Below are 23,128 nucleotides of genomic sequence, written 5' to 3'. Positions count from 1 at the left end.
ATTCTGACGTCAATTAAGTTTACAGCTCCGGGTGCCATACAGGTTTGTGGAGCCCGCTCACTAGTCAGAGACCATAGGCTTGCGCAGCTTCAATGAATAAATAGGGACGCGTTGCTGTATGTCTTTGTAATTCTCTTTTGCACTTGTTACTCCTGCAAATAAACAAAAGAAGCCTCCACATACACGCCATGGCCCCCAAGATTCTCGTCGTCTTGACCAGCGCTGACAAGATTGTCAAGCTTGACAAGCCAACTGGTTGGTACTTGGTAAGTATTGCACAGAACCACACGGAAAAAGAGAACCGATCAAAAAATTCGAAATGGGCATCAGCAGCCCCCGGAACATTTCTAACAGCAACTTCAAACCCTATAGCCCGAGCTCGCTCACCCGTACGATGTCCTCGCCCCCAAGGCCGAGATTGTGCTCGCCTCTCCCAAAGGCGGGGTAGCTCCCCTCGACGCCAGCTCCGTCGAGGCCTTCAAGAACGACGAGTCGTCCAAGAATTTTCTCGACAAGAAGCTGTGGGAGAAGACGACGCCCCTCAAAGAATTTGTCGGCCGCTCGGGCGAGTTCGCCGCCCTCTTCTACCCCGGCGGCCACGGCCCCATGTACGACCTCGTCGACGACAAGGACTCGATTGCCCTGATCGAGGAGTTTTACAAGGCCGGCAAGCCCGTCTCGGCCGTCTGCCACGGCCCCATCGTCTTCGCCAACGTCAAGATTGACGGCAAGCCTCTTGTCGAGGGCCGCGAGGTCACCGGGTTCACCAACGCGGAGGAGACGCAGGTCGGCCTCGCCGAGGCAATGCCCTTCCTTCTCGAGGACCGCCTCAGGGCCGTCGGCGCCAAATGGACACAGGCCGAGGAGCTCTGGGGTGAAAAGGTCGTGGTCGACGGCCAGATCATCACGGGCCAGAACCCTGCTTCCGCCCATGCTATCGGCGTTGCCATTGCCAAGGCGATTGGTGAGACATATGAACTGAGTAATTGATGGAGTGGAATCGCTCTAACCATCTTGCAGGTGTCTAATGCTCTTTGATCCATCCAACGAGAAGGCCGATACTCTGTTCAAAAGCAAAATAGCTTGCCTTTATTAATGGCTTTAACATGCGGCCCCTTGCTGGATTGGTTGCGAGTGTAGCTGCGATTCACCGTAGTTGAGAACGATTTGCACATCTCATATCGCTGTATAAACCACTTTGACGTCCCAAGAGACTGTATTCCACTATTTTACTAGCGTCCGAATCTCACCATCTCGCCGCAATCCTGCTTGGGTTGTCACGATGCCAGGCTATCTATCCTTGTTCGCCAGCGTGTCATTCTTCAGTAGTTGGAGGCATATAAGTCGATGGCGCGCCGAATGTACCAGCGACATGCTTTACCGGAGTTGCTTACCAGGAGTAGTTGGCGTATTACTCAAGTAGACGCAATCCTTTGGCCCCAGATTTCTTGTCTCTAGTTCAGGGCAACGTCAACAAGCCGAGCTCCGGCTTGAATTGCCGCGGCGGGGGCGGGGTAGCCCGATGACCTTCATGAGCCAATTGTAGCCACTGCAATCTGTAATTGTTTTGGCACGTATCGTCACTTTGCACATGTCAATCAGGACTTTCCACCCCCATGCCACCAACTTTTGAATGTCACGAAAGTCGTTTTCTATACCCCCCCACCTGTTGGTGACGAGGCTAACTAGAATGCTTATGGAAACGACCCTGCACATCAAGTCCCATTCAGCTGTTGGGGCGGAGGCCACTACAAATCATCCCCGGCGGACACGGAATCTGTAATTGGCATTCGTTCAAAGCTGGTCAAAAAAAAAAAAAGCATAACATGTTGGATAAATACAGTTTGACCAAACCATCTCTTGTTAGCTGCGAAACACCTCGCACAAACATCTCCCCAAAGCAGGCAAAATGGCAGTCAGGGCTCCTGTTCGAATTTCGCAGAAAATCATGGTGCCGTTGAGTGCCATCATGGTCGTTGCCGCAGGCCTTGCCTACTTTGACGGGGCTATCGTCCTGGTGACGGGGGACAATGCGAGGCTGTTCACAACCAGCCGCATGCCGGTGAGGCCAACCCCTCCCCCCCCCCCCGTAGCGACCCCAAAACCGGAGACAGAACGCAACTGACGTGGAATCCAGACGGGAGAGCATTTCCTGACGTATCGTCAACGAACGGCCCCGTTGTGGGTGTATCGCGGCCTGCACGCCCTCCCCGCCATCATCTGGAGCATTGGGATGCCACTGCAGCACGTGGACAGCCTTCGCAAGAAATGGCCTGCTTTGCATCGCGTGGCCGGTTATACCCTGCTGTCCATCTCGCTGCTGCTCAGCATCACGGGCTACTGGTTCTTCATCTCCAAGCATGCGTACTCGCACCAGAACCTCTTCCACCTGCACAGCTTCAACGGCCTGTCCCCCATTCCGTGGCCTACCTTTGCCGTCTCAACCTCCCTCCTAGGGCCGTTTTACTGGCTCACCATGTACAAGACGGCCGCGACGGCGCGCGCCAGGGACTTTGCGCGCCACAGAAAATGGGCCGTCCTGCACACGCTTTGCGCCTCCGTCATCTCGGCGGAGCGGCTGAGCCTCGTGATACTGTACGCTGTCGGGTTCGCCCTGACTCTCCTGCCCCAAGCCGCCGTCCATGACTTTTTCGGCGTAGGATACACGGTCAAGGAGATCGCAGAGGCAGAGCTGAGCCTGTTTGCGCTGGGCAATGTTCTCGCGCTGGTCATTGTTCTCTCGTGGCTATATTATGACTTTGGACGCGCTGGGTATTTTGGACGCGCTGAAAGCGGCCGCTCCGTGGCCGAGGCAAAAGCACAACGTGCAAAGAAAGTTATGTGATGAAGACAGTTCAAGAAAGGTGTATGCCGGTCTCTCAGTTCTGGTCGGATTAAAGAGTCTCGCGGCGAATCGATATCAAGATGAAGGCAACGGATTTGCTACGGGAGCAGCAGGGCACATGACATAGGAGGCGAAAAAAAAAAAACAAGGTCCGCGTATTCAATGAGCTGGAAACTCGGTCGATGATTCAAACTTGGAAAAAAATCGAAAGAAGCTTCTCTGAATTTCCTCACAAAGACAGTCTTTTGGGCCATGAGCGCCAGATTTAAATGGGTGGGCGCTGTTCAGCGGAGACCTTCCCCCTTCGGCTTGCGCCATACATCATTAATTCGAGTAAAAAAAAAATCCAATTTAATAGATCCGTACGGTAAACTGTCTGACAAAGATCTCCTCCATTGGAACTAGATTAGACCTGGAAACGCCTTCTTCTAGCGCCCTTGCCGCCGGCACCACCAGCACCGCCGCCATTGTTTCCATTACCAGCATCTGCGTTGCCGGCATTGCCAGCATTTCCATTGCCAGCGTTGCCCTTTCCATTACCAGCATTTGCGTTACCGGCGTTGCCAGCATTTCCGTTGCCGGCGTTGGCCTTTCCATTGCCGGCATTTGCGTTGCCGGCGTTGGCGTTGCCAGCGTTGGCCTTTCCATTGCCGGCATTTGCGTTGCCTGCATTGGCGTTTCCGTTGCCAGCGTTTCCGTTGCCAGCCTTTGCATTGCCAGCATTTGCGTTGCCTGCGTTGGCATTTCCGTTGTTGCCAGCGTTGGCATTTCCGTTGTTGCCAGCGTTGGCATTTCCGTTGCCAGCCTTTCCGTTTTGGTTGTTGGCGTTGCCGTTCTTGTTGTTGTTGTTGCCGTTCTGGTTGTTGTTGTTGCCGTTTTGGTTGTTGTTGTTGCCGTTTTGGTTGTTGGCATTGCCGTTCTTGCCGTTGGCGTTGCCGTTCTTGTTGTTGTTGTTGTTGTTGTTGGCGTTGCCATTCTTCTTGTTGTTGTTGCCGTTGCCGTTCTTGTTGTTCGCGTTACCGTTCTTATTGTTGGCATTCCCATTGTTAGCGTTATTGCCGCCCTGATCAACGGCCGGAGTCTCGACAGCAGCAGGCTTCGATGTGACAGTCTCGGACAAGAGAGCGTTAACGGCGGCGAGGTTCTGCACCGATTCGTCGGTGCCCGCCGCCTTGTTGGCATCTACAGCCTTACCGAAGTCGGCTTGGTTCACCTGTACCTGATCAAGAACAGCATTCAGCTTTTGCGCAGTCTGAATAGTGCTCGGGTTGTTGGCTGCTTGGTCTGTGTCGACTTGCTGCACCGGAAAGCAGCCACCAAAAGGCCCGGCGATGGCATTGTTGCGGCAACGAACTGTGCAGATGTTTCCGGTCGAACCTTTTTGACACATTAATACATTTTCCTTTTGACTCACTTCCGTACTGAGAAGGACTCACCACCAGTGCACTTGAGGTTATCAGGCATCTTCACCGTAACGTTGAACGCCTGTGTCTTGGCCTGCGACAGGCCATTGGTTCCCGGCACGTTGTCGACCACCGTAAGATTCTTTACATCTTGTTAGCTTCTTCCTTTATACATGGAAAAGTAATCCATGAAATATTCTCTACCTGTAGGTTCAGGCCGGTATTGCTTGTCTGGTCAATATCGCAGAAAAACGGCCCTGCACCGTCGGCGTTGACCTGGTGAATGGTGACAGCAATATCGGTGCCGGCTTTGACTTGTGTCACAGCGTTTGCTGCGATGGCATTCTCCGTATTCTCCCCAACATCGATATTTCCCTTCAACTCCGTTCGGCCGCATTGATTGACGACATTGGCGACAATCTCGGCATCACGGATGATGGTTGTGTCTTGTTGGCAGGGGTTGATGGTGATACAGTTGCGAGCAACAGCAGGATCAACTAAAATCTCGTTTAGCACCAGAATCTGTATAGTTTGAAGTGCAAAGCTTACCTTGAAATCCTACGCTTGCTGGAGATCCATCAATGCCTTGAGCATTAAGAATAACAGCGTGGCCAGCGCCTAGAGTGAAGAGCGGCGCAGCCGCGATGAGAGATGTCGTCCAGCGCATCATGTTGATAAAGAGAGAAGCAGCTTGGAAGAGAAGAGCAAGTTTTACAATGAAAAATTATCGATCTCCAGGATCACGGATGGCACTGCCAGTAACAGACAATGAGAAAGCAACAGACGCTAGCGAATGTGAACATCCGCCGGTTGTAAGCAGATGAGAAGTGCGATGCATTTATATATCCAAGATTCAGAGATAACAGTATTGCCATTTATTCTGTCGGAGCTCTGCGAAGATCCATCTCTCTCTGTACAGTTTTGTTACAAGGCAATGCATCTCATGTGGCTCGAGTAATGGCAAGTTTCGACGGGTTTCGCCGCGTACCCGTTGTGAAACCTTGCGTTTACCTACGTCGATGATTCGAGGATCATCGGTCTAGTTCAAGTCATGTTCATGCAGCGGACTTCTTTCGGAGTCATGAAGCACACTCCCTTTTGCACATCTTTCGGCCGCCACAACTCCACCTGTCGTCCGAAGCAAACTACTGGGTGCTCAGCACACCCACGAAGGCCGTGGGTCGCCAATCAGAGACTCTTGTTCACCATTATATCCCGTGGATTATAGGTGGTGGGTTCTTTGCGCAAATCGGGACATATTCCCGTATGGAACATATTCCCTACGTGGGTTGGTGGGCACATATCTCCGTATGGACCTTATTCCCACTGTTAACCAAGTAAGGACGGAGGGTCCAAAGGACATCCTGGAATAACTCCTGTGCCGCGGAAAAAGTAAGTGCAGCATTAGCAGCGCCTTGTGCGTCAACACATTGGATTGTACACGTGTGGTGGGGAAGCAGTGAGTAATGAGCGAATGTTGTGACGAAACTTGTGACGCGCGTGAATTGGACGACGATTATTAGCCGCGCGACCAATTACCCCAACTGAGATGGATAGGGGTGTAAAGTAGCCGGCCCGGGGCACCCCAAGGGACCAAAAGACTGGCCATTTTCCCATTGCATAGAGCTAGGCTGGTGATTAGATACAGTGACCCAGATTCCTGGGTGGTAGACGGCAAACACGACGTCAGCCATTCTTGTATTGATCCTGAAACGAGCCAAATGAATCCGCGAACCACCGTACAGCCACCCGAGATTGGTCACATTTGGTAACAAGAGTGAAACCGGCGGCGGTGATGCTATGCGGTTCCCTATCAGCTAGGCTGCTCGCAGTTGCGCCAGGTTTTGTCGGAACCCCATTCCGTGGTGTTGACACTAAAGTTTGTTTTTTTCTTTGCTCGGGAGAGCTGCATTCGCTTAAAAGATCCTTGTAACCTGGTCTGATTTTGGGCAACCAACTCAAACAGGATGAGACGCAGCCCCCAACGGCTCCGCAATGCCTTCCACTCGTGCGACGGACACCATGACTCGACTGATGTGCTGTGGTAGATCAACCCGGCCGCGCAGCTATAACAGCTTCCATCCCCGCTGCTCATGTGAAGCGTAGAAGTTTTAGAAAACAAGAGTTACAGGGCCACGAGGATGTGAGACATGGGGCGAATGCGAAACCAGTTTCATCGACGACATACTCTAGTGCAAACCCTAAATGCCTCAATATCTTAATACAATGGCGTGTTAGTTGGTAACTGGTCGGAAAGTCCGTTGACGGAATTCGCATGACGATTAATTTTCCCGTTGGCTCTTGCATCTGCTCAATGTCGATGACTCGTAGGATATATATAGACGATTCTCCACGATACGGCCTCCGAACCGAGGTGTACCACTTAGTCCGACTTATACTAAAATTTTACGCTTATGCAGGACAGGAAAAGATCGCATTAGTTCTTAAAAAAGTTATCTTCGAAAATCAACTCACATCTCGATTGGCCAGATGAAGTTGACCGATATTCTTTATGCCTCGGCGGCGGCGCTGGGCATTCTACCAGCCCAGGGCGTTGCCAGAGCGTACAATCGGGGCGTCACAAGTGCGATTTTCCACCTCACTCTTGTGCCATTACAAAGTTGACTGACGAGAGAGAAATAAAAAAAAAATAGTTCGCGCAGAGTCGGGAAACACAACGGTGGGCAATGCGCTCATCCCCGTGGTGGTAGGAGGACCACAAGATCTGTTCGTGCCGAATTCAATCCAGGCCAACATTGGCGACGTTGTGCAGTTTCAATTCAGCAACGGAAACCATACCGTGACGCAGAGCCGCGAGACAGAAGGGTGCCAGCCGATGCAAGCAACGGACCCAAGCGCTGTGCACAGTGGCCATATCCCGTTCAAAGCAGGTCAAGTGGACGTCGGCACGTTTACCATGGTTGTGCAATCTACCGAGCCCATGTTTCTATACTGCGCGACAGGTCCTCACTGTCAGACTGGCCAAGTCATGGTCATCAACCCGTACGTGCTTTGCTGGGGAGATTTTCTTTCTTCTTGTTCAATCGACACGAGACGGCTAACCAAGGACCGAATCCAGGAAAAGCAATACACAGCTGGCAAACTACGCCAAAGTATCCCAGGCGGCCAAGGAAAACGTTGACGGCAAGCATGTTGCAGGCGGCATCGTTGGCAAGATTGCATTAGAGAAGGCGGCATTCATCCCGGCACCACCAGAAGAGAAGGAGTAGCGGTCCGGGTGTACATGGCACCGAATTATTATAATGAATGATGTCCATACTCGCAGGTACGAGGGAAAAATAAGATAGAATAGAAGGGGAGGGGAGCTGACCTACAGTTTTTGCCTCTGTTGAGTCGGCTGCACCAACTTCGAAGGGACTCTAGCGGCTGGGCCGCACTATAGTAATTGATGGCACTTTTCCCGGCGAAAGCGAAGTTGGTTGCAATATTGGGGTAATGAAAAGGCAAATGTGATTTAATACAAGTTTATTTAAAATAAATTACAATATACCGCTCAACTGCAGTTGAATGTCTACTACCTAACGTATGGGCAAGTGTTGAATGGTCGTATGCTGCACTGGCAGAGCCAGATTTCCAATGCCCAACCTGCGCGGCCAAGCGCTGACAGGCGACGAGCTGTAACAATTACCGCCAAAAGGTGGTTCATTTGAGTTGATTCGAGTCAAAGGATTTCGGTCCTTGCTTTCTTTCACTGATGATGTTTCTGTGGTTCATGGCGTACCGACGCGTGGTGCTAACACGAATGGTGGCAGCTGCCTGCCTGCCATCTCTGGCGGTTTCTTGCTTTCACACTGGATCGGTAGGGTTGATGTCAAAGTTTGGGATTCGCTGTCTGTCAGACACTTAGCAACCGTCCCATCAGAAAAGATGCCGTCACGGTTGCGGGAGCGGCGGCCAACGTGTATGAAAGGGCAGCTTTTTTGTTTGTAGTTGACAGATGCTAACCCTTAGGAAAGATGTAGAAATACAGAAAGCTTTCTGTGACTGTGTCTTGAGTATGTTTACTATAGCACTTGGGAATCCCCCTCAGAAAGAGTCTGTGCCAAGATTCATGATGAATGCTTTACTATACCGTGATTTGTCAAAAGCCAATTATAGTATCGCAGCCTTTTTTGATCTGGGGTACTGTGCAGGACCATGCATACATTGCGACGCCTCCCAAGCATTTGTATCAATAACCCCCAAACCCGACCGCTCATGTATCGAATAGCATTATGCACCCATAGAACGTAGCATTGCAAGCGAGTGTGCATCAATTGCATTGCCTGGTAGCCTGACAGACGCCACGCCAAGAAGAATTGTCCGTGGTGCCCAGAGTTGCGCCCCTTTCGCCAGCGTCTCAGAACTTGTAGCGCAATAATATTCCAAACGAAGAAAGGAAGCAAAGCAGGCGTTGTGACGCAATCTGGCGCTTGGTCATCTCTTTCGGTAACTTTTCCCCGTACATGTACGAGCTTATGAGCACTCTATGCTGGCGGATTTTGCTTGCTCGTCATGGGTACTGGTTACCCCCTTTCCACGGAACTTGTATTCCAAGTCACTAGTTGTCGGAAGGCCCCTGCGTCTTTCCGGCCGATTGACGAAACTTCTTCTACATTGGATGATCGTTTGAGAGTTGTCTATACGTTTGCTGACAAGGAATTGGAAGATCAGAACGGCGCTCGCTGTCACCCCGCACCTGACCGCCGAACTTGCGACATTACAGGGGTCACTGAATGCACGTTTCGGAAGCTTCCGATGCTTGTCAAGTCTCGAAAAAGAAAGCCTCTTCTGTGATGGGTCAATGTCCTGAGAAATAGAATGCATATGCTCACGGCAATACTTGTGCAGGTATGAGGCAAATACCCCCGCCGGGCCTCTTTCTACCACTGCCATCACCCGCATCTTGCCTGCATGCTGCCCGGGCCGCTTCTCATTCTGTTGGGCCCAGAGGGACCGTCCCGCTGTTTCCGCGCTCATTCTTCGGATGAGAAGTTGAGCACATCTCCGGAACAATGGAGTATTCGCTAATTTCACGGCAAAGTTGCCCCCTCTGGAGGGTGTCTCTACAGCACAGCACACAGGATGACGCTCGTAGGCGGGTAAGCAATGATAGCGACCTAAACCCTAACCCTAAATCCAATACATGCTCGTGACTGCCAAATCGTCGGGCAGCTATTCTCCGGGCTGCTCCGGGAGGCCATCTGATTCCCACTTGATAGTTCGTTTTCTCTATACAATCGTTAACCAATGCTAGAACTTTGGTTGCCAGCGCCTCATTTCCTATGTCGAGGTCCCATTTACCTGCGTAGGGCTAGCCCTCAGCGAGTCAGCACAGGCAACACGTGCGGCCGTTGCGTCGGGCAACTGCTTGGCTGTCGCAGCCTCATTCTCGAACACGAACAACCAACTATTGACTCAGAAGCGTGGGTCGAGCCAAGCGTGGCTGCTGCGATCTCTCAGGAGCCGGACTGCCGGAGTCTTCTATCCTAGAAATGGTGCCTTCGTGCCTGTAGCGTGAGTCGGCTTTGATAGATGAGTGCAAATGGCGTGGCGATTTGCCCCGAATTACATTGCTTGCCACCGACAGAAGCGACTATTATTCCCCACCGTAACTCGGACTGGGGTTCCGCGGGATACTGTGGCTTGGGCATTACGAATAGGCTATAGGGCTTGGCAATGCTTGGCTGTATCGGGCTTGGCTGTCCGCGACACTGAAGGTCTCAGTCAATGACAAGTGATCGACATGGGCCTTTCGGCAGGGCTCTGCGAGCGCTAGCACAAGCTTGGCTCGCCGAAGACTGAACGTATCCACCAAAATCCAAGTCGCGATCTTCTTCTTCTTTCCTTTCAAGTTCAACATGATGAGTGCTGCTGCGCAAGATGACAAGGGCGCCGGTGACGAGGCAAAACTCCGCCTCTCCGGCCGCTCTACGATGAAGGGCAATTCGGGATGACGCTGCAGTGGCAGCTCCACACAGAAAAGCATTCTAGATATATTAAATTGCTCATCTGCTGCTCTGTATCCGATCATGTCCATAAAATCCATTGAGAGCACCCGAAAAAAACAACAACCTGCGCAGTAAAATCCAATCACAATAATGCCGACCACGAAACCAGACATTGACCTACAAATAAAGGTCGTCAGCACCGCCGACGAGGCCCGCGCGGCCTTTGAACCCATGTGCCAGGCATTTGGCTTGCAAACTCGGGACGGCATCTTTCTGGGCTCAAATCCTGGCTGGGAGACGCCGGTCGGCCGACAAAAGGGCGCGGAGCGCTTAGCCGCCCGGTTTGCCAAGACCACCACCAACCGTGACGGGAAGCCGAACACCGTCTTCCTCCTGGCCACGGCGGTAGACCCCGCGACGGGCGACCGGGTCGTGGCCGGCATGGCCGTCTGGGAGCAGGCGTCTGTCGTCCCGGGCTGCGGCGACCTGCCGACGGAAAACGAGGGCGACGACCTGGGCGTCTCGGAGCTGTACCCCGACGACCCCGCCCAGCAGAGGTACTGGAGCGCCGTCATGGGCGCGATGCACAGGCAGCGCTGGGAGGCGGTGCGGTCCAGGGCGGCGGCGTCCCCGCCCGCGCTCATGGCGCTCGACATCTGCGCCGTCGACCCCAAGTACCAGGGATACGGGATCGGGCGCAGACTGGTCGAATGGGGCCTGGAGGAGGCCAAGGCCCGCGGCGACCTGGAGTCGGTCACGGAAGCATCCGTAATGGGCCGGCGGGTGTACCTCAAATTGGGCTTTGAGCAGGAAGGGCCCGAGATTGACTTCAACATGGATGGCGGCGCCATCAGCAACATACCACTCCCGTCACTTGTGTTTCTTCGCACGAAAAAGCCATAAATCAGGACTGGTACTGGCATCCCTACTTCTGATGAAAACCGCCGTTGGAGTCGCATGCCATGGACTGCAGTTTTTCTCATATTTTGTTTTCTTTTTCCCAGAAAGAACTTGAAACAACTTTTCGAGAGTTGGACTTGTTAAGCAACTAGCCAGCGGTCTGGATGCTTGTAGAGCGTGTTCTAGCAAAGGATGTTGAAGCATGTTCACGAGGAAGGGTTTTATTTGTCCCGAGGTTTATAATTTATGCAGTTTTGTTATAGATCTAGATAGCTTTTCCCCAATAACGATTTCCAGTACAGCATCTGCCTCTTATTCTAAAGACTCCCAGAGTCCCAATTTTCTCCGCTATGGCTCTGGTGCCCCGGTGTGCCCTCTCATGACCGAGGCGAATTTCTCTGCGGCATTCTCGCTGAATATCAGTTGCCGGTTGCTTTCCGTCTCACCAGCCTTCTCTTCGGCCCTGCTCTGCATGTCGGCCTCGACCGCTTCCAGCAGCGGGGCCAACGCGCTCTGAAACGCGGCAACGTCTGCGTGGTTGATCTGCCACGCCTCCGCGACCGCGGCCGCCACGTCCAGGGCGTCCCGCATCGCCAGATTCACACCCTCGCCCGCGTAGGGCGTCATGAGATGAGCGGCGTCTCCGATGACTGTGACGCCGGGCACGTGCTTCCAGCGGTGCCCGACGGGAAGCTTGTAAAACGGGCGAAGATCGTATCTGGTAGAAGCGCCGCGGTTCACAGGGGCTGCGCTGTCGTCGCAAGCGGCCTTGATGAGCTTTTTGGGCAGGTCGGCAAACGTCTTGTACAGTGTATCCGTTGCCGCGAGATAGTCATATAGCGCATCGGCGTCCAGGCTGTGGACCTTTTCGCGCTCCGCGAAATCCTCGTGGGCTGAGGCTATGGTAATGTACAGGCGCTGCGAGTGCTTCACCCCGCGCTGGCCCATGATGATGGCATTTCCGTCCTCCAGAACGCACATGGTGCCGTCGCCGCAGAACTGCGATAGTTCGGGATACCGCTCTGTTATGTTGGAAATGGTCAGGGTGAGATTTTGAAGCCCGGTGTACTGCGGCCGGGCATCGGACACCAGGGGACGGATTCGCGACCAGCTACCGTCCGCACCAATCACCACGTCAAAGACTTCTTCCGCGTCTTCGCCAAAGCTGAGCTTGGTCTTTCCTTTGGCGACGCGTTCTGCAGAGGTAATCTTGCAGCCCCATCTCACCTTGTCCTCTGGAAGCTTTGACAGAAGCAGGCGCATGAGCTGGTGTCTCGCAATCTCTGGGCGATCGCTGCCGCCCTCACTAGTGTATAGCGCGACACCTGCGGCGTTGATAATCTTCCAGGCTTCGGAGCAGTCGCTCGTGCAGGCCGCGAATGGTTCGGAGAGGCCACATGCCTGGATTGCTTTGAGGCCAGATTCTTCATGGAGATCGAGACTGCCAGAAGGGAGGTCGAGCTCGTCCTCAGTGGGACGTTGGCGTAGTTCGTAGATGGTGGCGGGAACACCAGCTTGGTGAAGCAAGACTCCAAGAGTGAGTCCGCCGGGACCACCGCCCACAATGGCAATCTTGGGTTGTGATGCGTTCATCTTGGGGATTTTTGTGATGGAAGTAGTTGGTTGATGAGCAGATTAGTTTATGTATTGATATACCATCGGGAAAAGTGACACTTTCACGGCAGGACAACAGGTCATTTATAGAACCGCTTGTTATAGTTAGACCGTGAGACTCGGCACCGCATCGATGACCCGCTTTAGCTTCGGGACCGAAGCTTCCATGAAGCGCGTTTCGGCCGCGAACAACACTGGCAGCCACGTCTCGGTGATCGTATGATCGACCAAACAGATTTGCGAGTTTTGGTATAGAACTCGATTTAAGACTGTTTCGTATCGTCTGTTCCCGGGGACTACGTTCCCGAACCATCGCCGCAGCCCGGTCCGCAGCCACAGGCTCTCCGCAACTCGTCAGCGGACGGTGGCTACCACTGTAGATTTCAGCATGAATCGCAATCAATATCTCTGCCAATTTATTGAGTGGCTCTTTTTTTTTATTTTATTTTTTTTAGAAGTCGAGACGGCGTTGGCGCGCCTTTGCGGTCAACGCCTGCCTGCTTTGGGGCGCGGCTCAAGTACCAATGACTTGAAAACTGTCTCAAGTTTGCCGGGTAAAGGCTCCGAAAACCTTGATGCAGCGATGGATGATATATTGATCTAATCTAATCAAGACACTATTTTCAAGTTCATTATCAGACCCGTTCGTGATGAGTACTTTTCCAGGTCTGTGTCGTTTGACAGCAAGTGTCCCTCTCCACTAGCACGGATTGCTTCCGCCAAAGTACATTTTCCACTCTGCTCAAATCCAAGGCTCTCGTACAACTTGACAACTGCTTGGTTGTCCGGCTTGATCATGAGCCGCACGTGAACTTGGTATGGGGGCGCCATATACGACCCGAGGTAGTCGAGTGCAGCCTCGCACAGCTGCCTGCCGCGGCCACCGCCTCGGTGCTCTGGAAGCAGAAACAGCCCGAGCAACTGCCATTTCTGCTCCCCCCCGGAATCGATGCAAGATTGCCCAGCTTCTGCGGGAAGATAAAAGTCGGCACACGACATGGGCCCGCGGAGAGTGACTTGGCCAACCCACTCGCTGACTTTGGTGTCCTCTGATGAAGTCGCGACACAGATAAATGTCTGTCGGTCCACAGCTAACAGACGGGCCTCCCAGTCTGAGAGAGTAAACGCAGACTCGGTCTCGTAAGTTGACGCGAATGAGGAAGGCGATGCTTGCAGCCCACGTAGCCGCAAGTCACGGTACCGATGAGCAGGCTCTTTCAGGTTGCCTTGTTTCGGGATACGGAAATAGGAGTAGGTGAAATTAGCATCCATGATGTAAGTTGTCTGTTTCATAAACCAAGAGCCTTTACATGAAGCTCTCAGTAAACTGGGCGGGCTTTGGTTTTGGACTTTTATGTCTGGCACCTAGTTATAGAGGCACCTAGTTATAGATAACTAACTCATTAGCATGTGGGGTGCGACCGGCAAGATTTACTTTTGCCGATCAACCTCCGGTCTTCATCGTTGAACCTCCGAAACATCCTCGGCGAAGCAATATTACACCGATTGCAGGATCGACAGAATTTTTTTTTTTTGGTCTGCGGCTCGCAATCGTGAGACGAGGATGCCTTCAACGAGATCGAATCGGCGCCGCCAGACGGTCCAACCGAATGGGCCGCCCGTATCGTTGCCAAAGACTCCTCGTACCAAGGCGCCAGTCAAGAAATCGATCGCGTGCGTGCCATTCGTCTTTGGAGGACTTTTAGCAAGGCTAAACAGATGATGATGTAGCTGCTCCAGGTGCCATGCTCAGAAAATTCGGTGCTCAGGAGGGACGCCATGCGCAAAATGCCAAGCTGTAGGACAAACGGATCACTGCCGATATGTCTCCCGAGATCGCATGGTCCGAGTAAGCGAAAGGTATTGAGAGGAGCGAGTAACTCTGCCAGGCCAAAAGCTAATGGAGACACTCCAAGTTATCTAGACCGGCTACGTCGCGATAGTGAGGAACTCACGACGCAGCGCTCCCTTGCCGACAATGCTCACAACCGAGACGATCAGGATCAATCCGCAGCACGACCTGCATCGATCAATCTTGAAGACACCTCCCCGAATAACCCCACCTCGGTAGAGAATACTGCAGTCAATCAGGGTGCAGATTCCGTTCTGCCAATCTACATTGGCGAGACGGCCTGCACAGCCTTCGCAGCTCGCGTGTGCCAGTGCCTCAACGGTGCCGCGTCGCCTACCCATCCTCTCCAGTGGAACTATGTGGACGAGGCAGAACTTGCGCTTCTCCTGAACGCGGACGTGCCATGGCCGAGCCTTGCCCAAGCTAGGCTTTGGGTCCAGACGGCACTCGCTCATATAAACCCGGCCTTTCATGTCACGCTGCGAAAAGACACGCTGCTGCTGCTAACCGAGGTGTATCAGCGGCGGCGGTTCGACAACGCAACCACGAAGAGCAAGTACTTTGCACTATTTGCGCTCGGGCAACTATACGCTTCACATCTTGACTCTAGTCAGCCACACGTTCCCGGCTCTGCCTATTTCGCCCAAGCATTACGACTGGTTCACATCCCGCCCGAGCGCCCGAGCCTAATGTACCTCGAGGCGATACTCTCTGTGGTATGTCGTCTCCAACCTTTCCTCGTCGCCTTCATTTCTCTATCACGTATCTCTCTTTCTTTTTTTCTTGCTTTTTTTTCCTGCTTCGGCTTTGCTGAAAGAGATGATTCCGTCCTTTCTCCAGTACTTGTTTTGTTTTGAAAATTCGCTCGTAATTTGCTCTGACGCTCCCTTTGGGAGAACTAGGCTCTATTCTATCAGCACCTAAATCGCTTCCACTCCGCATATCTTCTGGTAGGAAATGCCTTGCGACTTGGGCTCAGCTTCCGGTTGAACTATCCCTCCGCCAACGAGGGCCTAAGCGATGTAGATCGAGAGCATCGCGTCCGCTTATGGTGGTCAATCTATGCCATGGATCGTTTTTGGGGCCTACGATCTGGGTTGCCGGTCCAAGTCAGCGATGGCGACGTTCACGTGGGCTTTCCTAGAGATCCAAAGGGTGACGAAGAGAGAGAGCAATTTTGCGACCCGGCTCACCAGATCGCTGGTATTGGGCTGGCGCGACTAGCTGGGAACATATCGCAGGACTTGTATGGGCTGCGGAAATCGGATGAAAGCTTCATGCAGCAAGAACAGAAACTTCTGACTCGCTCCAAGCAGTGGGTGGAGGACTTGCCCAATCATTTGCAGCTCCAACAAAGCGGGACGAATTCGAAAAATGTCATTGTGATGCATCTTCAATTCAATTATGTCAGTTGTCGATCCTGGTGGAGATCATCCTGCTTCCTGCTAACGACTCCTTCTCAGTGTATTATTCTTGCAATCAGCCCGGCGTTGCTTCATATGCTATCCATGAGAACAGAGTCCAAATGCAGTGCAATCTATGCATCCCCATCCCTGTCGGCGATTTGGGAGGCATGTGTTCATGCCGCTAAACACTCCCTGACTCTGTGCATCGAAGCATGGACCAGTGGGTTCATCGGCACGTTTAGCTATGATTTTCCAGGCTTTTTGTTTACCGCAGCATTAGCTCTCCTTGTGTCCGCTTTCATACAAAAAGGGAAAGTCGACTCTATCGATGCCGTCAATACCGTGGTGGAAGTTCTGCAAACTCTGTCAAATTCCGGTAATCTACCCGCGCGAGATTTCCTAGGTCATCTAAACTTTGCGGTGGGATGTTTGGAAGAGGTCGGAGAACCAAATTCCGCAGCAGCCGTTCAAGGCACGCCCTGCAGCACCAATGGAGTGTGTGCGTCACTTTCGTCAAACGCTTCTGCTCTTGCCCAAATTTCATATCAGGAGCCAAATACTAGATTTAATGTCTTCGACAATGTCCACATGACGTCTTTGGAAGAAGATGCAATTTCGATGCAGACTGCCTTGAGTCACACAAATATGCAGGATTTCCTTGCCCATGGCGACAGCTTTGCACACGACGAATCACAAGCATATCTTGATGATACACTGTCTTTATTTTGGTGGCTGGATAAGCCTCTATATACAGATGAAAATTGAACCGGGTCCCTATGCTCGCAAATTAATCGCAAATCCGTACTTGCACACGCGGGCCACCAGCAAAACTCCAGTGCCTAGCATCGTGGTGAGACCCGCGAACAATTGAACGTAGAGATAGCTTCCGTCCCCCATCGCCAGTAACACGCCCGCGAGCGGCGGTCCTGTCAGTGACGCAAAACTTATCACCGTCATTACCATGCCGATCCGGGTTCCTATCGTCTTCATGTCTGGACAGATCGAAGCTAGTGTCGCAGGGAAAAGAGCTTGAAAGGACGCCGCGAATACTCCGTAGAGAACCACAAAGACGTACAAGCCTTGCCTGTCTGATACCGAAGCCCAGACCAAGACGAGCACTCCCGAGAACAGAGCAGATGGTATCATCAAGTTCATTGGACCCGTGCACCGATCTGCCAGATAACTCGGCCCGATGCGGGGCAGAAACCCGGCGCCGTTCATGATCATGAGGAGGTCAATGGCTTGTTGTTGGTTGAAGCCAATCGCCTTCTCCGCGAAACTACTGATATAAAAGAATGTAACATATAATCCCCAAAAATTGAGAAACATGCCTACACTGAAGAGTGCATACGGCAGATCGCGGAACGCGGCCCACTCAACAACTGGACCAAGCCTGCGCGGCGTGGTTCTCTGCCTCATGAGCACCCACGATACCAACAGCATCGTCAGAGTCATGAAGCCAAGGACTCTCATCGTCCATGGAAACCCGATCCTTGGCAGCAGCCGACTGACGATTGCTGGGAACACGAGCCCTCCCACGGCAGAACCCGCACCGGCCAGACCAACCGCCAGACATCGGTGCCGGCTGAAATACGTCGGTATGAGGGAGACGACGGGGCAGAACATGAGCCCGCACCCGACACCCATGCAGAGGCCCTGGCTGAGGAGCAGCTGCCAGTACTGCGAGCCAAAGGAGGACGCAAAGATGCCGAGCACCGCCAGGCCGGCACCCGCGCCCCAGGTCAGCCCAAAGTATCCCGCATCCGCGGCCCGGCCGGAGAAGACGCCGACAAAGAAGAGCAGAAAGACCTGGACGCTGCCGATCCAAGAGACGTCCGACGCCGGCTCGGCAAGCAGCTCGGCGTAGTAGGTCTGGAAGACGCCAAAGGCGGAGACGTAGCCCCAAGAGTTGCAGACTGTGAGGTGCGCACCGAGAACCTGGGCCCAGGCCACGAGCCCACCATCCGGAACAGGCTGGGCAACTTCGCTTTCCGGCGGCAGCAAAGTGTGAAGCGGAAAGTCTTCTTGGTGGTTCATTGGGCTCCCCTCTCCTGCTTTGGCACGGGTCATCTTTGAGGATTAGGCGTGCTTGGCCCAGGTGGGAATGGACAATTCGACGAGACTTGAATGCGAACCAACAGAATAGCAGCTGGTAACGAGGTGGATTATTGCAAGAGTATACTACTATGCCAAGTTTTTTTTCAGATTAACCCGTGCATTTGAAGAACATAAATCGGCGTACGGCACAGCGAAATCGGACTATCGGCCAACATTAAACATGCCGATAGCCTGCAACTGCTCCAAACCAGACAGGCACCTGTCGGCGAAAAATGCAGTTTGCCGTAGCCTGTACTATTCTTTCTAATACTATTTGACAAAACTGTTTTGGCCTTCCTGATCTCGGCTCTTCAGCTGCTAGTTTCGAGACGACAGACTTTTTTTTTTAGAAATGGGGGTTGGTAGTTTGTAGTCTGGCCAGGAAGCGGATGTAAAATCCAAACAGCATCGTTGGAGATTGTGCGCTTCAATCAGCGCTTCTGCCGCGGGCTGGGCCGGATATTCGGTATTGGATGATCCCGGTATTTTTGAAATCACTGGTCATTCTCGAAAGAAATCTCAAATCTCTGACACGAGTAAAAATTACAAAATGAAACGCTCCAGTGAAATTTCAAGTTGCGAATGGACCATTTTGAAAACCCAAGACTCGGCCCTTCCTGCACTCTTCTACATGGTTTCGGTACCCTCTGTAGCCTTTGCCAAGTCCGACAGGAACTTTGGAACATCAGCAAGACGCTGTGCCTCCGCCTCTTTCAAGTACCAGCTCACCCCCTGCCGCGTCCTCCTCTGCTCGTACGGCCGTCCCTGGATCCAGCGCGACCACTTCTCAATCACAGCGACTGCACGTTCCACAGAGGTTTCGAACCATTCGACGTGCTGCTTCTCGCAGCGTTCGCAGTACAGTCTCACACGGTGCTCCATAAGCTCCGCGTGGACGAGCCTCTCTACGCGATGTGCATGCGGTATGGCCGTGCTCCTTGTGGCCGCCGCCGCCGCCGCCGCCGCCGCTGCTGCGGGGTATAGGGCCGCCGGCTCCCGGTGGCAGTCCTTCTTCCACTTCTCCAGTCGCTTGGCGACATCGTCGGTTGTGAAGCCGATTTTGACGAGGCTGTCATTCCCGGGTACTTGGTAGAGATAGACAAACCCTGAATTGACTTCATTTTCAGACTTGTCGCGGTCCGTATTGAGCAGCCCCTCTGCTGTCTTGCGGATTTCCTCAGCAGTGATCTTGTGCTCGTCGACACTGTAGAATCTTCCGAGTATATCGAACTGGCCTATCTCGTACCCTGTGTCCCAGTAGGTGGCCGGATCCTCGGTCGCTTTGTGAATTCTTGGTGAGGGCGGAGGTGATGCGAGTTTGCTTTCGTCCCTGTTGATATCCACGCATTTCGCTGTCATCTCTCTCTCAACCTTTTGCTCCACCCCTGTCGCGTTGCGCTCGTTCTGACAAGCTGCTCGAAATTTATTTATGCGTCTCATCCAATCGTCTTGGTGCTTGTACGGCTGCACCTGATGCACACGGCACAACATGTAATGTTGCAAGACCTTGGCGAGAAGCGTCAGTGAATCATCCTCCTCGGCTGGCTCCAATGCCACTTGTATCATCTTTTTGATGGTCTTCTCGCCATAGAATCGGCGCTCTGGTCCTATTTTGTTGCCGCACGGGTCGCCGTTCTTCTTCACAGACGTGCACTTCGAGGGCGCGGCGCCCAGAATGTCCCGTAGTCTCTTTTGGGGTGAAAGCAAGCGTGGCGCACCCGGCAATACTGTCATCCAATGTCTGGTCCGGGCTGCTCGAACGGGTGGATGGTCATGATAATGGCAGTGAGCCAGCTTGGCGAGATTGTCGAGATGTGTCTCGGTCTCTAGTGACGAGATGCTAGGAGTCCACAGCAACTTGATGATATCATCCATGGTCTTCGTCTTCTTGACTGATATCTTGTTTTCGCATAGCTTGTTATCCTTTCGGGTAGCACCACATGTCATATTTGAAAGTGATAGCGCCGTTTTCCAAGTGCTGAGCTCCGACTCCTCCTCAGTTTCCCCAGATTCCTCGTCCTCCGAGGCTGTAGATTCGCCGGGCGTGACTGGTCGAGCATGTTCTTTCTGCGTCGCTGGCAGCTTTGAAGATGCTATTGAATCTATGCTCAACTCGGCTTCTGCACCCGGGATGGTTTTGCTGAGCCCTAACTTATCTACGACCTTGACTGCCTTGGGCGACGTGGGGGGGCTGGGGTAGAAGTCGGCGGGCGACGGCTCGAATGCTGCGCGGTTTGGTCGCGACATGATTGACGATTGCCACCGTGTTGTCTTTCAAAGACGGATGAAAGCGAAAGACGAAAACCGATAAAAGACGCTCAAGGGCGAACCCTGGCAGAAGACTGAAGGAATCGAAACGCGCAAGTTCTCAGCTGCGCCGCCCCCTCACTCCTGGCGCTTACAAACGCAGCCCCGTTGGCTGGAGATGACTTTGCTTGCCTGTCCTGCATGAGTCTCTTCAGCCTCACATCCATCATGGCCCATCCATCTGGTATGCTTTTTACTCCTCAGAAAATACACGGCCGGAGCATCACCGGCATCACCGGTTTCTTCAGCATGGTATCGTCGCCAGCTTTCGCGCAGGTTCTTGCTTACGGCACAACCAAGATGGTCGTCTTCGAGTTCAACGAGTAACAGACGCCAGCCGCCCACGTGGCGCTAGGCCGTGTTAACGTTGTATTTGATCCAGGAAATCGATCAAAGTCGGTTCCAAGGAAGGCACGAATTTTAACTTGTTTTCCATACCCGCTGATCGCCGTTTCACGCCGTTGCACCATGGCGGCGGGTCCATTGACAAAACGAGGACCTACGATGACCTCATCTTGATGCCATACATACGCGGCCGATTTCATTATTTATTTATTTAATCAGAATGAGGGTAGACTTTTTGACTTTGAGCCTCCGATGGAACCCCCTAACGCCAGTCTCATTAATATACTCGAATTAATTTTCGCAATTCCTATCTTCAGTTCGCCATGTCTATTAGGACAGCCACAGCCAACACTAGGCCAAGTTTGCCGCAAAAGCGCGTTTCCGAACAACTTGCTTCCTGGCGGAGCGAAGCACGGAATATTCCCGTCACGCCCGCCTTTGGACACGAAAGGAAGAATCTCCATGCAAAACTTGACTCTGAAACGATTAGCCAAGATTATTTCGGGACGAACCCATCAGCTCAAGGCAATGTCATTTCCGCCACCTTTACTACACCGCACATTGTGTACAAAAAAGGGAAATTGGAGTGGGTGAGTCGCCTCGGTCGAAAGTATCTGCAATGTCCAATACTCACGTATCTAGGACACTGATCATCGTTTCTGGCGCTCTGCTCATCTCGACTGTTTGTCGCACTTGACGCTCAGCCAAGGGCCTTGGCAGCACACCATCGTTGCCTGGACAGGCGAAATAAACCGGTCCGAAGACACGTCTCCCCAGCCTTCCGTCGCACCGTCGTCTACATCTATTGCTCCGGATGGGCATGCGCAGGAAAAGGACGACTCGAATCTTGACAAGGTCGTCTTCATCAGCACCGACGAGCAGAAACGCCTCGAGGACGATTTGTACCAGAGCCGTGAGAGGATCGTGCCAGTCTGGCTCTGTGCAGACGCGGAACGCAAAGCAGGAGGCATCGAGCTGAAAAGCCAGTCGAGATGGCGAGAATACGCGGAGCACGACTTGTACCCGCTCTTCCACTACAAGCAACGCGAGCCCACGGGTGGCGGCGACGAGAGGCTCCGGTGGGACGACTTTCACCGAGCCAACACAGCGTTTGCTGACAGGATATGCGCAACGTACAAGCCCGGGGATCTTGTCGTCGTGCACGACTACTACCTCATGCTCGTGCCCCAGATGGTGCGCCGGCGGCTCCCCGGGGCCCGCATCGCCTTCATCCTGCAGACGCCGTTCCCCACGAGCGAGTTTGTGCGGTGCCTGCACCGCCGGCAGGAGCTTCTCAACGGCGTCTTGGGCGCAGACGTCGTTGCCTTCCAGGGTCCGCTGTACGCGGAGCATTTCGCAAACTCGTGCGCCAGGATCCTGCAGACGCAGGGCGGGCCGGAGCAAATCGTCCACCACGGCAGACGCACCAGGCTGGCACACATACCCACGGGCGTCAACCTCGAGCACATTTCGCGGAGCGCGTTCAGCCCCGCCGTCGACAAGACGTGCAGAGAGGTCGAGGCTTCCTTCGCCGGCAAGAAGATCATCCTCGGCCACGACCCGATGAACAGCCTGAGCGGCCTCGACAAGAAGCTGCAGGCCTACGAGCGGTTCCTGCGCGACCACCCGGAATGGCGGGACAGGGTCGTCCTCGTGCAGCTGACGAGCCCCGCCATGCTCGAGGCCGGCGGCACCGAGGAGGCCGGGTTCGCCTCGCGCGTCAACGTCCTCGTCGGCGCCATCAACGCGCGGTACGGCTCGCTGGGCCACACCCCCGTGCACCTGTCGCCGCTGCCGCCGCGGCGCGACGTCTACCTCGCGCTGCTGCGGCAGAGCGACATGGCGCTCGTCACCAGCGTGCGCCAGGGCATCAGCACCACGGCCCTCGAGTACGCCGTGTGCCAGCGCGACGCGCGCGGCACGCTCGTCCTGTCCGAGTTTAGCGGCACCGCCGGCGCCCTCGGCGAGGCCGTCGTCATCAACCCCTGGGACGTCTCGGCCGTGGCCGAGGAGATTTGCAAGGCCTTGACGGCGACGCGCGAGGAGAGGGCGGCGCGACACGCCGCGCTGATCCGGCAGGTGCAGGAGATGAGCGTCGAGCGCTGGGCAGGGAAGCTGTTTGGCATACTTCAGGGCATCTCCCCAGCGGGTGGTCTCCATGAAAGCGGGACCAGTCCTATACTAGAATAGACAGTTGAACTGGTGGTTCAACGAACTGAATGTAATGGGAGCTTTCTTTGGAGTAGCACGTACCTCGACGCAGCTGCCGTTGTTGACGCTCACCCAAAGGCGAACAGCCTTGATGTATCGTAGATATGCAGAGTGCGAAGAGGAGCAGAGATGAGTATTGAGTTGCACTTTCTCCATTCGTTGTTCGTCGGTTCTTGGTTTTCTCTACTCGTTTCGTC

The 23,128-nt window shown here is 53.5% G+C and overlaps 12 protein-coding genes across 12 annotated transcripts; 7 read left to right on the top strand and 5 right to left on the bottom strand.

Moving 5' to 3' along the window:
• Positions 1–188: 188 nt before the first annotated feature.
• Positions 189–1,028, top strand: V2A60_009459 (class I glutamine amidotransferase-like protein; the record flags this gene model as incomplete). The annotated part of the gene is made up of 3 exons (XM_083260724.1): positions 189–266; positions 373–964; positions 1,021–1,028. The coding sequence occupies 3 exons, from the start codon at positions 189–191 to the stop codon at positions 1,026–1,028; spliced, it is 678 nt and encodes a 225-aa protein (XP_083116850.1).
• An 881-nt stretch (positions 1,029–1,909) lies between these two features.
• V2A60_009458 (uncharacterized protein) lies at positions 1,910–2,845 on the top strand (the record flags this gene model as incomplete). The annotated part of the gene is made up of 2 exons (XM_083260723.1): positions 1,910–2,062; positions 2,138–2,845. The coding sequence occupies 2 exons, from the start codon at positions 1,910–1,912 to the stop codon at positions 2,843–2,845; spliced, it is 861 nt and encodes a 286-aa protein (XP_083116849.1).
• Positions 2,846–3,251: 406 nt separating this feature from the next.
• Positions 3,252–4,918, bottom strand: V2A60_009457 (DUF3129 domain-containing protein; the record flags this gene model as incomplete). The annotated part of the gene is made up of 4 exons (XM_083260722.1): positions 3,252–4,222; positions 4,282–4,390; positions 4,453–4,745; positions 4,798–4,918. The coding sequence occupies 4 exons, from the start codon at positions 4,916–4,918 to the stop codon at positions 3,252–3,254; spliced, it is 1,494 nt and encodes a 497-aa protein (XP_083116848.1).
• Positions 4,919–6,738: 1,820 nt separating this feature from the next.
• Positions 6,739–7,478, top strand: V2A60_009456 (uncharacterized protein; the record flags this gene model as incomplete). Its single annotated transcript, XM_083260721.1, has 3 exons — positions 6,739–6,832; positions 6,903–7,251; positions 7,328–7,478. The coding sequence occupies 3 exons, from the start codon at positions 6,739–6,741 to the stop codon at positions 7,476–7,478; spliced, it is 594 nt and encodes a 197-aa protein (XP_083116847.1).
• Positions 7,479–10,349: 2,871 nt separating this feature from the next.
• On the top strand, positions 10,350–11,102 carry V2A60_009455 (acyl-CoA N-acyltransferase; the record flags this gene model as incomplete). The annotated part of the gene is made up of 1 exon (XM_083260720.1): positions 10,350–11,102. One exon carries the CDS (start codon positions 10,350–10,352, stop codon positions 11,100–11,102), a length of 753 nt encoding a protein of 250 aa, XP_083116846.1.
• Positions 11,103–11,447: 345 nt separating this feature from the next.
• V2A60_009454 (FAD-dependent oxidoreductase) lies at positions 11,448–12,692 on the bottom strand (the record flags this gene model as incomplete). The annotated part of the gene is made up of 1 exon (XM_083260719.1): positions 11,448–12,692. The coding sequence occupies one exon, from the start codon at positions 12,690–12,692 to the stop codon at positions 11,448–11,450; it is 1,245 nt and encodes a 414-aa protein (XP_083116845.1).
• Positions 12,693–13,322: 630 nt separating this feature from the next.
• V2A60_009453 (uncharacterized protein) lies at positions 13,323–13,985 on the bottom strand (the record flags this gene model as incomplete). The annotated part of the gene is made up of 1 exon (XM_083260718.1): positions 13,323–13,985. One exon carries the CDS (start codon positions 13,983–13,985, stop codon positions 13,323–13,325), a length of 663 nt encoding a protein of 220 aa, XP_083116844.1.
• Positions 13,986–14,536: 551 nt separating this feature from the next.
• V2A60_009452 (fungal specific transcription factor domain-containing protein) lies at positions 14,537–16,156 on the top strand (the record flags this gene model as incomplete). Its single annotated transcript, XM_083260717.1, has 4 exons — positions 14,537–14,562; positions 14,630–15,281; positions 15,468–15,971; positions 16,049–16,156. The coding sequence occupies 4 exons, from the start codon at positions 14,537–14,539 to the stop codon at positions 16,154–16,156; spliced, it is 1,290 nt and encodes a 429-aa protein (XP_083116843.1).
• A 589-nt stretch (positions 16,157–16,745) lies between these two features.
• V2A60_009451 (uncharacterized protein) lies at positions 16,746–18,041 on the bottom strand (the record flags this gene model as incomplete). The annotated part of the gene is made up of 1 exon (XM_083260716.1): positions 16,746–18,041. The coding sequence occupies one exon, from the start codon at positions 18,039–18,041 to the stop codon at positions 16,746–16,748; it is 1,296 nt and encodes a 431-aa protein (XP_083116842.1).
• A 654-nt stretch (positions 18,042–18,695) lies between these two features.
• On the bottom strand, positions 18,696–20,315 carry V2A60_009450 (GIY-YIG nuclease family protein; the record flags this gene model as incomplete). Its single annotated transcript, XM_083260715.1, has 1 exon — positions 18,696–20,315. The coding sequence occupies one exon, from the start codon at positions 20,313–20,315 to the stop codon at positions 18,696–18,698; it is 1,620 nt and encodes a 539-aa protein (XP_083116841.1).
• A 228-nt stretch (positions 20,316–20,543) lies between these two features.
• On the top strand, positions 20,544–20,702 carry V2A60_009449 (uncharacterized protein; the record flags this gene model as incomplete). The annotated part of the gene is made up of 1 exon (XM_083260714.1): positions 20,544–20,702. The coding sequence occupies one exon, from the start codon at positions 20,544–20,546 to the stop codon at positions 20,700–20,702; it is 159 nt and encodes a 52-aa protein (XP_083116840.1).
• A 341-nt stretch (positions 20,703–21,043) lies between these two features.
• V2A60_009448 (trehalose-6-phosphate synthase) lies at positions 21,044–22,910 on the top strand (the record flags this gene model as incomplete). Its single annotated transcript, XM_083260713.1, has 2 exons — positions 21,044–21,310; positions 21,363–22,910. 2 exons carry the CDS (start codon positions 21,044–21,046, stop codon positions 22,908–22,910), a joined length of 1,815 nt encoding a protein of 604 aa, XP_083116839.1.
• Positions 22,911–23,128: the final 218 nt, after the last annotated feature.

The sequence above is a fragment of the Cordyceps javanica genome, chromosome 6, assembly GCF_051103115.1.
Source record: "Cordyceps javanica chromosome 6, complete sequence".
NCBI classification, from domain to species: Eukaryota; Fungi; Ascomycota; class Sordariomycetes; order Hypocreales; family Cordycipitaceae; genus Cordyceps; species Cordyceps javanica.
Note: the sequence above shows the minus strand (reverse complement) of the source record. Positions and strands in the feature narration are given on the sequence as shown.